Source organism: Lynx canadensis, chromosome A3, assembly GCF_007474595.2.
Source record: "Lynx canadensis isolate LIC74 chromosome A3, mLynCan4.pri.v2, whole genome shotgun sequence".
Lineage (NCBI taxonomy): Eukaryota > Metazoa > Chordata > Mammalia > Carnivora > Felidae > Lynx > Lynx canadensis.
The window spans coordinates 101,276,288-101,288,869 of record NC_044305.1 but is presented as its reverse complement, the minus strand read 5'-3'; the positions used below and the strand labels follow the sequence as shown (position 1 = coordinate 101,288,869).

The 12,582-nt window shown below is 52.4% G+C and overlaps 1 protein-coding gene across 1 annotated transcript; it reads left to right on the top strand.

Annotated features, from left to right (window-relative positions):
* The first annotated feature begins 864 nt into the window (after positions 1–864).
* On the top strand, positions 865–4,753 carry FOXI3 (forkhead box I3). Its single transcript, XM_030309052.1, has 2 exons — positions 865–1,510; positions 4,134–4,753. The coding sequence occupies exons 1-2, from the start codon at positions 865–867 to the stop codon at positions 4,751–4,753; spliced, it is 1,266 nt and encodes a 421-aa protein (XP_030164912.1).
* The last annotated feature ends 7,829 nt before the right edge of the window (positions 4,754–12,582 follow it).

Here is a 12,582-nt window from a genome sequence, read left to right as displayed (position 1 = left end):
CGGACTTGAAATGAACAAATACTTCCCGAATGTGAACGACATATAGTTATGTGTTTAGAGACATGGTTAGAAGAATTAAAAACCAATTTCAGTCCCTCCCATCACAGAATCCCCCAGGAGATGGGGACACTCCAAGGATGCCCGTTACTAAAATCTACCGTAAGCCCCCAAAGAGTTGTAAATCGCGTCTATTCTTTTCGACTGGAAGCCGATCGGTTGAGACCGGCCGTGAATCCTGGAACTCAATCACAAAGGGTGAAGAAGCTCGAGGTAGAAAACCAAAGGGGGCTAAGCAGGTGGTCTGAGTGGCCACCCAAACTCATCTTGGGCACTTTTTAGAAAACTGCTGTACTGTTTGGGTTACCTTCTCCTGGTTTCCACATTCGTCCTTTTATCCCACCCCTGTGCTAAGAACACGTCGGCTGGCAGTGGGGTGCTTTTCGCCCTCAACCTGGCCTGCGCCAGCCTCCCCCGGGCTCCCGGGCTCCCGGGCTCCCGGGCCCGCCGAGGAGGGGCTCCAGGGGCGGGGTGGGCGGGGCGCGCGGCGCGAGGGCTCGGGCGCGCTCCGTCGGGATGCGCGGGCAGGTGGGGCGTGGCGGGGGCGTGGAGAGCCCGGGCCCGCGGGCCGCCGCCCAGCCCCGGGCCGGCCCGGGAGGAGCCGCGCCGCAGACGGTTATAAGAAGCCGGCTCGCGGGCGCTCCGCGCGCCTCCGCCGACCCCCGCCCCGGCACCGGTCGCCCAGCGAGGGCCGAGGCGGGGCCGCAGGGAGGTTCCCCCAAAGGGATGCTCTCGCCCGAGCGGCGACACCAGCCCCGCTCGCCCCTCGCCGCCGCCGCCGCGCCGCACCCGTCGACGGCCGCCGACATGGCCCTGTACTGCGGCGACAACTTCGGCGTGTACTCGCAGCCCGGCCTGCCCCCGCCCGCCGCCGCCGCCGCCCCGGGCGCCCCGCCGGCCTCCAGGGCGCCCTACGGGCTGGCCGACTACGCCGCGCCGCCCGCCGCTGCCGCCAACCCCTACCTGTGGCTCAACGGGCCGGGCGTGGGCGGCCCGCCCGCAGCCGCCGCCGCCGCCGCCGCCGCCGCGTACCTGGGCGCCCCGCCGCCGCCGCCGCCGCCGCCCCCCGGGGGCGCGGCCGGGCCCTTCCTGCAGCCGCCCCCCGCCGCCGGCACCTTCGGCTGCGCGCAGCGGGCCTTCGCGCAGCCCGCGCCCGCCGCGCCCGCCTCGCCCGCGGGGCCCGCCGCGCCCGGCGAGCTGGGCTGGCTGTCCATGGCCAGCCGCGAGGACCTGATGAAGATGGTGCGGCCGCCCTACTCGTACTCGGCGCTCATCGCCATGGCCATCCAGAGCGCGCCCGAGCGCAAGCTCACGCTCAGCCACATCTACCAGTTCGTGGCCGACAGCTTCCCCTTCTACCAGCGCAGCAAGGCCGGCTGGCAGAACTCCATCCGCCACAACCTGTCGCTCAACGACTGCTTCAAGAAGGTGCCCCGCGACGAGGACGACCCAGGTGAGGGCGCCGGACAGGTGCTTCCCCGGCCGGGAGGGCGGGGAGGCGGCGCCCGGGCAGGGGCCGACTTGGATGGAGCTCCATGCGGAGTCTTCTCTTCCTAACTGGGACTGGGAGCCAGAGCGGACGGAACAACCGCCCGAACCCCGAACCTCGTCTGGCTGGGGTAGGGGTAAACCGGAGGACAAAGAGAACTATCAGAGGACCCACGAGCGCGGGGGCCCGGTGGTGGGGGACTCGCCCCTTGCACCCACTCACACCCACCACACACACGCGCAGAGGCTGGCCGGTTAGAGAAAAACGAAAAAAGCCAGTATCCTCAAACGGGAAGCCACCCCTGGGTGCCCGTGGAAGGGAGGGACCAAGGTACAGGGAGGCAGATTAGGAATAGGAACACGCGTGGGCTCTCGGATAAGGGACGACTATAAAGGGATTCAGGAGAGCTGAGAACCCCGGCACATTTCACGGAATAGGTAGTGAGAGACCGAGCAACAGCCGGCCGTCCCAGCTGCCCCTGGAGACACCTCCTTCTGCACCGGGGACCTAACAGACCCTCTTCCTGCACCAGGGTCCTCTCTGTGTCCTTCGTGGAGTAGGCGCCCGCCTTGAGAGAGACGACTGAAGTCGTGGCACAGGCATCAGGGGACAGGGAATAGAGGAATCCGAGAACTAAAGCTGGGTCCTACAGAGTGTGGTTTGGTGCCTTCACTATTTAGAAATGTAAAAATGAAAACCCCAAGTGTGCTGCATTTCTGATCCGAGCCCCCCGCCCCGGGTGAGGAGGGCTGGGTTACAGTGGAGCGCTGTGAGTGGTTTTCCTCTACTGGAGCAGTGGAGGCCGAAGAAAAGCTCAAAAAAAAAAAAAAAAAACCGAGAGAACAGGATTCTACTTGAGGTTTTCAGAAGGAGCTGGGGACAGAGGAGGTGGGGACAGAGGCGTGATAGGAAAAAGAGATGCAGGATTTTGTGTAAATGCTCTGGAGCGTTCGCACCTTGAAAGCACTCGAGAGCGGTGCTTTCCAAGAGAAATACGGTACAAACCGTGTGTGATTGCAAATTTTCTAGCAGCCACGTTAAAAAGGTAAAAAGAAGCCGGTGGAATTATTTTTAAGTAACCCAAAATATTGTTTCAACAGCGAATATAAAAGCTATTAGTGAGATACTTTATGCTTTTTGTTTGATATTAAGTCTTCAGAATCCTGTGTGTGCTTGATTCTGCAGGGCACTTTGGACTAGCGAGCCACTTTTCAGGTGCCCGACAGCCATGTGTGACAAGTGGTTACTGTATTGGACAGGGCATACAGTTCTAGAAGGTATCTTTTAGATACCTTCCCCATTTGGCCCGTAAAGCACCTGAGATTATCATGTTAATGGTCATGTGTATTCTTCTGGACTGTCTAAAAAGTTAGCGTCTTTAGCTAGTATCTTGTCAAAGCACTAAATATCCTGATAGGTACAGGTGCTGGTATTCAGATGGCAGTTGTATGAATAAAGAAAAATTTTTTTGCAGCTATTTGCAAAAAATGTGTTACTGAAGAGCCTCGGTTTGGAGGAATGAGTGCTAGTTCATGCAGGCAACCTAACACAGTGTTTAGGTAAGAATGCGGAGTCTAGAAGCAGCCTGCTTAAAGCCCAGCTCTACCATTGCTAACTGGGAACACAGCAGGTTACTAACAACCAATGTGGCCTGTTTATACACAGAGCTGAGAGGAGCAACCGAAGTTGCCCGTGTAAAGCACTCTACAAGACAAGTGCTTACCAGTACTTTTCAAATGCCAAAGATTCTGTTTACCAGAAGTGATAAAAGCTGTTGAGAGAGAAAATCCTCCAAGAGGGTGGATCTTTTTTCCCTCCATTATGCTAGATAGTGAGGGGGATTTTCTAAGCAGAAGACTAGCACCACATGCACTAAATGGGGCTCTGGTCTGAGATTTGCCGGTGGAGGAAAAGCTGGGAAGAGACCTGGGGCACCTCCTGTTGAAGGGGAGGGAGGGAGGGATGTAGATTCCAGGAGCTCCCTTGTCCCCTGAACACACGTTGTCCAAGGTGGTGTTAAAACAACTGACTACCCAGTAATAACTTTTGTGATTTTTGTTTGGCAAGACAAATGATTGTGGTATTTGAGGTTGCCTTTTTCCAGTGGAGTGATTTTGTTTTAAGGGACAAATATTGTACCCTTTGAGCAAATAATAATAACAGGTACCAGAACCCTCACGGCCAATCTGTAAAATGGGTATTAATCTCATGCCTGCTTTTATAAATCAAGAAAGGTAGGCTCACGTTTAAGTAGCACCAGGATTTTGCAAGGGCGCACGCCATGAGTCTGGAGGGGGAGGTGTTGGGGCATTAAAAATGTATTGGGCCTAGAATTAGGTCTCACGATTTTAAGTAGCAGGCACTGCCAGGAGAGAGTGGAAGTGGCCAGAACATCTGGGTTCAAGATTTCTCCTTGGAGGTGAAGAATAAAACCTCCCCCGGAAGGATAAATGTAACCAGTAGAGGGGACTGAGCATGTTTGTCAGGGTTTCATGAGAGTCCGTCCTCCCTCCGGGACTGAGGCTGAATAATTCGAGGGCACGGACTGGGTCCTTCTCTGACCTGGGTTTCTTTCTCCACCCCGTAGGGAAGGGGAATTACTGGACCCTCGATCCAAACTGTGAGAAAATGTTTGACAACGGGAACTTCCGTCGGAAGCGGAAGCGCCGCTCCGAAGCCAGCAGCTCCTCCGCGGCGGCCCCAGGGACCACAAAATCGGAAGACGGGCTCTCCTCAGGATTGGGGTCGGGAGTGGCCGCGAAGCCGGAAGGGGACAGCCCGACGGCTTTGCTAAGGCCGTCCCAGTCCCCAGAGCCTCCCGAGGGCACCAAGAGTACCGCCTCGTCCCCGGGAGGCTCCCTGCTCACCTCCACCCCCTGCCTCAACACCTTCTTCAGCAGCCTCAGCACCTTGAGTGTCAGCGGCAGTGGGGGCACCCAGCGGGCCCTCCCTGGCGGCCGCCACCTGGGGATCCAGGGGGGCCAGCTGCCCTCCAGCAGCCCCTTCCCCCCAAGCTCGGTCTCGGAAGCGGCGCCGGACACCTTGCCGCTGAGCTCCGGCGCCAGCAGCAGCAGCCAGAGGCCTTCCTACTGCAGCCCTTTCCCTGCCGGCTCCAGCGGGGGGCAAAGCAGCCCCTTCAGCAGCCCTTTCTACAACTTCAGCATGGTCAACAGCCTCATCTACCCCCGCGAGGGCTCCGAGGTATAGGACGCGCCAGCCTCAGCTTCTCAGACTTGAATATGCGCACCTGAGATCTTGTTAAATGCAGATTTCCCAGGCGGTAGGTCTTGGGGCAGGAAGGGAGGCTCTGCCTCTCCCTGGAGCCCCGGGTGATCCCGTGGGCCCACTGGCCACATCTGGAGGCTCACGGGAGTCGTAGATGACTCTTTCTACAGCCCAGCAAGCTTTCACAGGTTTCTTCTGGAGAAGGGCCTCCCTGGAGAGAAAGCCACCTCTGTTCTGGGCCAGTACCTGCGAGCCCTGCGAGGGCCCGGACCGCGTCTGTTTTGTTCATCGCTGTATATCAGGGTTACAAGCTCAGATGTGCCCACGGGGCAGCTAAGAAACAAAAGAATGAAGTGTCTTGGGTAGGAAAAAAGGTCGCAGTTGGTAACTGCAGCAGTGGGGAGCGGTCGCGACTGACCAGCTGTAGGCCGCTGTGGGCAGCTAGTTCTTTCCTGCCTGGCAGCATCTTGATTTTTCTGGAAAAGTCAGGTGTCTGGATTTTTTTTTTTTTTTTTAGAAAACCTCCATTTGCCTTCTTTGCCGCCACTTAAAGTTCTTAAAATATTGTACCAGGAAACACCACAAATCCTCCAAGCTACATCCAGCTCACAAGTCACCTCTGCTGAGGCTCCGCTTCTGGGACTCGGTGGATACTAATAGCAATAGAACTGCCCAGGCAAGCTGTGTGCGGAGTGCCGTTTCAGACAGACACTCGACGTGTGATCCCACAGCAGCCTTGGGAGATCAGTATTATTACTGTCCCTGTGCTCTCTATATGAGGCCAATGCATCTCCCAAGATGTCACACACAAGTCGAGGAGCCAGGATCAGGTCGAGGCAATCTGGCTCCAGAGCTGGTGCTGGTAGATTTGTTCTGGTCCTGAAAAAAACAAAAGGTGCCGTTATCCGTAGGCAGACACAGTGTGCAGGGGGTGGGAATGAGCTACATCTCATTTGACCAAAGATTGAAATAAGTGACCATTTCAGATGTTCTCCTGAGCAACAAGGACAGACACCTCCCTCTGCCTTCTGCTGCCATATGCCCAGGGTGACCATTGTCCTAGTTAACTTGGTGTCCTGTCCTTTTTAGCGTGTGTCCTAGATCTTTCATTTTTTAAAGACAATATTAGAATGTTATTAAAAAATAGTTTTGAAATGGAATTTTTTTTATAGTCTCTTAAACCGTCTGTTAAAATTTTTTAATATAATTTATTTTTTAGCACTCCCTTTTACTTCTCAAGAGATACCTGCATTTGAATAGTTTTTATGGTCACCCTCCCAGTGCCCAGCTGAGTGTCTGGTCCTTGGCAGATCCTTAGCCACCTTTTGAACTCACCCAAAAAGTGCTAATTAAAATGTAGATAATTGTTGATTTCATTGGAACAGCTGATAATGTCCTGAGTTGCCTTTGTTCCCTGTTGTTGGATCTTTGATAGGAGAGTTGCTGGTTTGGGGATTTACTTTTTTTTAGAAAACGGAACGCAAGTAAGTATATTGTAAAAAAAAATTTTTAACTTTTCCCTGTGTATTCTTTTTTAAGACTCACAGCATTACTTTTAAATTTTTATTTTGAAATACACAATACAGAAAACTATTTTTTAAAGTTTTATTGAGGTATAAATAACATCACCGTTACTTTTTAAATATTATGGACGAAGACAACCAAAGAGACTACCTACCCCCCAGATTGTGTGTACAAAAAAACCGTTTCTGTGGATATTTTTCTATGTGAAAAATCGTAGGGACTTTTATAAATATTATTTCTAACACAGTTCTATATTTGTAAATTAATTTATAATGTGAACTGGGACAAAAAAATTTTTTTTTCCCAAGAAAGTACACTGCATGCTGAGAATCACATGAAATAAACTCTTAAGTGGGATGATTTCTGGCCACCTTTACGCGTTCCTGTGTTTCTGTCTTCAGCGTTTTTCTCCTAAAGGAATAGAGATGTAAGGGGCATGACACTGAAGCCACTACAGGGACTTTGTTGAGAGCAGAAGCAAATGATGTTCCCATTGGATTGGTCCCACCTGCCCACGTCTGAAAGGCTGGAACAAAACAGTTACTCTTGGGGATGGTCTATAGGCATGTGAGCATTTTATTGATTTTTAACAGAGTAACAGTTCTGTCTTAGATCAACCAACCTAAGTGTACCGGACAACTTCTGTTGAATGAAATGGTGCTGTGAGGTCTCACCAGCTGGCAGTAGTCCTCAGGTGGCCTCCGCAGCCCTGGGTGTGGTGGCCCTCAATGGGGCCACAGGCAGCCCATCACTGCACACTGCCAAGGAAATAGGAAACTATTGAGACTGGGCCCCCATCTAGAAGAAACCAGGAAAACGAGGTTTCTAGACTAGGCCTCAGCACTACCGCTATTTAGGGTTGGGTAATTCATTGTAGAGGTTGCCTTGTGCATCACAGGGTATTTAGCAGCCTCCCTGGTCTCTACCCGTTAGACTCTAGAAGTGCCTCCTTTCCACCTGGCCCTGGCCACATGGTGACGACCTGTCTCCAGACATTGCCAAATGTTCCTGGCCAGTTGGGGGGAGACAAAATTAACCCTGCTTGAGAACCACTGATCTAGACTAACACCCAGAATTGGAAAATTGTGGGCTAGCTGCTGAGCCCTGGATGAAGGAGGCCTCTGGGTTTTTGGCGTAGGACGGTTTCTGTCCTGTGAGATGCCTTTTCTTCTAAAGAAAATCAGCTGCTCTCAGAACTGAGATCCACTGGTTTGCCCTGTCACATTGGAGGTAGATTCCTTCAATGTTTTAGTGGCTGACTATAGATTGTTTATGGCAGCTTCCTTCTTGACATCTAATTATTTCTATTAATAGAGACCTAGGCCGGAATAATTTCGACCAACAATAAGCTACCCGAGTTTTGGGTTTTTGTTTTTGTTTGTTTTTTGGCATGGTCGGAGGTTGGGGGGGGGGGGCGGTAATGGAGACAGGCATAAGGATTTCTTGGAAAGAAAGACATGCAAAAAGCACATGAGTAACCCGTATTTGGAAGTATCTAGATCTGAGTGGTTGGTATGAAAGGCCAGGATGATGGCATTTATGAGGACAAAGGCGAAGAGCAGAATCTGCGTCATTCTCCTGCTGAACAGCCGCGGAGGGTGGCAGGGCCGCTCAGTCTCCACTCCCGGGACTGAAGAAGCTGTAAGGTGGGCAAGTCTCGATCAGGTAACTGCCTCCTGCTGGGCATGGGACCCAAGGCTACCCGAGGAAGCTGCCCGTGCCTGTGAGATTTCCAGGTCAAAGTCTGTACCAGCCCTACAGCTGGCACCGGTTTCCTGCATCTGTGACGTTGTCTGCCTGAGAACCAGGTCAGACATTCTGGATCTGAGCTAGATTTCACGTTCTGTTGTTTGGGACAGTGCAGAGGGAAAGATGTGCTCCCTTGGCCTATAAATGAGTGACCTTCCTTCTCTGGGGTGGCCAGGGACCGGGGGACTGACGTCGAGTTGCAGCCCACGTTGAGGCCAGTTGGGCACATGTATAAGTAAGTGAAGGCAGCCGCCTTCCAGCCTTTTGGGATGTAGTGTACCTTCCAGAATAAGACAGGGCCAAAGGAGATTTTTAAAAACTACTAAACCAGATTCACATTTCCTTCTGGATACTTTGAGAACCTTAATCTTGTTCTTAAACTTATTAGGAAAGGGGGGCCAAGAGGCTTCAGGAACTGCACCCCAACTTCTCCAGCTCCCCAGGGCCCTGACAAGTCCCTCCCAGAGCAAAGTGGGCCAAGCTCTGGCCATGAGGAACATCACCAAAGCTGTTCTCTTCCTCCCTGCGACTGCCCAGAACTTGGAAAGAGGCTAAGTCCACAGGGTCTAACTGGTTTTCTTTGGCTGCTCTAGTAGCTAAAAACCTAGAGGCTTTTAAAGAAGAAACTCCCAGTGGTTTACCTGAGGCAGGGACTTGCGGGTTCTGGGGCCGAGAACCGGCCGCCCACGTGACCTGGCCTTTTGTCATGGAAAGTGGTCAGCTGGGGTGCGTGGCTGGGTGGCAGGCAGGGCTGGAGAAGGAAGGAATTTCCTGTCAGATTTGAAAACAAAAAAAAGGTCAAAAAGACCCGCTACCTACTGAATTCCTCTCTGCTTTTTTATTCATGATGTCTGGGGATCCTCACCAAAAACCTAGGAGGCCTGGAGAGCAGTCCTTTATTATTTTAAAAAAGGCAAAAATTACAATAATAATAACTCACTTACTAGGTGCTGGGCATTGTCCTAAAATATACAAAAATAAATATATTGAATGTAATCAACAGCTATCTTAGCAACAACTCTATGAAGTAGACATAGGGTTTTGTTTTATTTTTAAATAAACGCTACCCCCAACGCGGAGCTTGAATTCACAACCCTGAGATCAAAAGTCGCGTGCTCTACCGACTGAGCCAGCCAGGCACCCCGAGGAAACACTGTTAATATTCATTTGACCGATGAGAATGCCGAGGACCACAGAGTTTGTTTAATAACAGGGCCATGGTCAAAACTCTTTAAGTAGCTGCTGCAGGTAAGTGGTGAAGCCAGACATTCAAAGTCAGGTCATGTGATGTCAGGACCTACCTGCCCTTAAACTATTCTGTCTCTCCCTTTTTATTTTTGAATGTTTATTTATTTTTGAGACAGAGAGACAGAGCATGAACGGGGGAGGGTCCGAGAGAGAGAGAGAGGGAGACACAGAATCCGAAGCAGGCTCCAGGCTCTGAGCTGTCAGCACAGAGCCCGACGCGGGGCTCGAACTCATGGAGTGCGAGATCATGACCCGAGCCGAAGTCGGATGCTTAACCGACGGAGCCACCCAGGCGCCCCTGTCTCTCCCTTTTGAAGACAAGAAAGGAGAGGCACAGGGAGGTTAAGTGACTTGCCCAAGGCCACACAGCTTATTGGTTGCAGGTTTGGGGGCTCAGAACCCAGGCTCCTGTCCTGCCACCCACCCCCACCCACTCAGTGACGTTCCCTGCAGGCATTTCCTTGAGGTTGGTTTTTGCATCTGGGGCTCCCTTTTCGTGGCTACAGGGAGGTAAGTAGTGGGAAGGGAAGTTGTTTTTCCTTGACATGTCCTCCCTTGCAGGATCAGCCAGCAGCTAAGTCAATGGCCCACATCTTGGGCTCTGAAGTTGCCAAGGGAAGCCAGGCATTGGAGACGCTGGTTTGGAACCTTGGACTCAGGAAATGTACGCACTGAGTACGCACTCAGCAAATCCCTTTGGGCAAGAGTCCCGGTGCTGGGCATTGGGGACAGTAAGATGACTGAGATCCACCTGGACACTTAGCGAGCATGTCTGAGGGCCAGAGCAGATGTGTGCAGGGTACAGAGGATCCACAGGGTCGGCCTGTGCTCTCCCGACTGGCTGCCAGTGTCCAGTGAGGGAGATGAGCGGTTTCACCTTCTGGAAGAGCGGCAGGAGGTTCCCCAGAGTCCTGCCTACACTCCTTCCCCGACCTGCAGCCTGTGCCGGGAGACCAGGACCAGGGGTTACCCAAAGCAGGGATGCTTCTGGGCTGACAGAAGCGACAGAAGCAACCGTAGTCAGGTGGACTGTCTTCAAGGCCCTGGGGCCTGGCCTGTGTGAGCTCCCTCCTGGTGTCTGTGCATCAACACTCCTGGTCGCCAGCTTTCAGCCCCAACCTGAGGTGGGAGCGGAGCCCGGCTTCCTCGCTCCGCACTTCAAAGAAGGTTACCTGCCATGTTGGGGTTTTCTCCTTCCCAGTTTACCTTCCTGATGTGCATTAAGCAAAGCACAGCCCCGGGATCTTCCTGCTCCTCGCTGGGATCTGGGATCGGAACGGGGTGGGGGTTGGGGCATTCACAAGCAAGAGGATCTCTTTCCTTCCTCTTCTCCAAGGACGATGCCAACTGACCCTGTTCCTTAGCTGCCCACTTCCAACTCCATGTCTGGGCCGGCCCACAGGCACCGTGACTGAGGCCAGACATGCAAACTCTCAGGGCCTCAGTCTTCCCCCTCAGCAAAATGGACAAAAGCAATCAATCCCTGCCTCACAGCGCTGTCGAGAGGGTTAACATATCTATTTTGTATTGAATCTGTGTGCTTTCCCCACAGTAGCCTTGAGAAGGGCCTTAGCATCCACTCCCAGAGCTTCCTCCTGTCTCTCCTCAGAAAGGAGGAGCCTTTGCCCCGCAGCCTTGAAGGGTGAGTATTATTAGCCTCATATTACAGAAAGGCAAAAACAGACTAAGGTTGGCAAAAACAGCCGGCCGCCGGAAGCTGAGGAAATCTCACAGGAAAGGGACAGTCACATATTCGTGGACTCCAGCTCGCTCACCGGTCTGTCCCTAAGTGTACCGAACACTGACCAGCTCTTATGTTGCTTCCTCTGTTTGCCTCGAACCCCACATCCAAGCCCGGGAAAAGAACTGTTGGCTCTCATGTTCAAAATTGGTCTCCAGCCCATGACTTCAGCCCTGTTCACCTGTGTCACCAGGTCTGTGCCCAGAGGTCGCAGCAGCCTCCTACCTGGCTCCCGGCCTCAACCCCTAGTTCCCTGCTATTCACGCTGCCCTCACCCCTGCTGTTCTGAGCTCATCCTTTACTCAGAAGCCAGAGTAATCTTTCAAACAACAGATAACGATTATATTGCTTTCCCGCCTAGAACCTTTCTGTAACCTCTATTGCTAGCAAACTCCAAAGCTCATCTGTGGCCCTGCATGAACTAGGTCCTGCCCCTCTCCCACATCCCCCTTCTACTGGGCTCCAGCCATTCACTGCTTGGAGCCCCTCAAACATTCCAGACTCTTCTGTTTTAGGGTCTTCGCAGTTGCACAGGCTTAATGCCCCGGATCTTGTCAAGCTTCTGCTCAAAGGCGGGCCTTTGGAGCAGTTGTCCCTGAGCTTCTAACCCTCCCCTCTTCCACCAACTCCCTTCAAGCTGCCTTTTGTACAGTTTTCTTCCCATTGTCACTAAATCTGTGCCTTAAAAATAAAACAAAAGCTTTATTTCAATGAGATCATTTCTGGGGGGTGAGAGGTGAGCAGAGGAACAGGAGCCAGCATGGGCGCCCTCAGGTCTGTCTCCTCCATATTTAAAAAGAAAGCCTAGGGGCGCCTGGGTGGCGCAGTCAGTTAAGCGTCCGACTTCAGCCAGGTCACGATCTCGCGGTCCGTGAGTTCGAGCCCCGCGTCAGGCTCTGGGCTGATGGCTCGGAGCCTGGAGCCTGTTTCCGATTCTGTGTCTCCCTCTCTCTCTGCCCCTCCCCCGTTCATGCTCTGTCTCTGTCCCAAAAATAAATAAAAACGTTTAAAAAAAAAAATTAAAAAAAAAAAAAAAAAAAAAAAAGAAAGCCTAAGGGCACCTGGGTGGCTCAGTCGATCGAGTGTCCAGCTGTTGATTTCGGCCCAGGTCACGATCTCATGGTTTGTGAGTTTGAGTCCCGCATCAGGCTCTGCGCTGACAGTGCAGAAACTGCTTGGGATTCTCTCTCTCTCCCTCTGTCTGTACTGCCCCCCTCAAAATAAATATAAAACATTTAAAAAATCTTTAAAAATAAATAAATTTTAATTTTTTTTAATGTTTATTTTTTTTGGGAGAGAGAGACAGACTGCGAGCAGGTGAGGGGCAGTGAGAGGGAGACAGAATCTGAAGCAGGCTCCAGGCTCCGAACTGTCAGCACAGAGCCCAACACGGGTCTCGAGTTTGTGAACCGTAAGATCATGACCTGAACCGAAGTCAGCTCCTTAACTGACTGAGCCACCCAGCCGCCCCTAAAAATAAATAAATACAAAGAAAGCCTATGTCCGAGAGAAATGATTGTCTAATTGATCTTATAAAAAAAGCACATTG

Excerpts from the sequence above, each read along its gene's own strand:
- FOXI3 (XM_030309052.1), top strand. The coding sequence starts at position 865 with ATGGCCCTGTACTGCGGCGACAACTTCGGCGTGTACTCGCAGCCCGGC. Across the intron at positions 1,511-4,133 it reads CCGCGACGAGGACGACCCAG|GGAAGGGGAATTACTGGACC; the intron begins GTGAGGGCGCCG and ends TCCACCCCGTAG.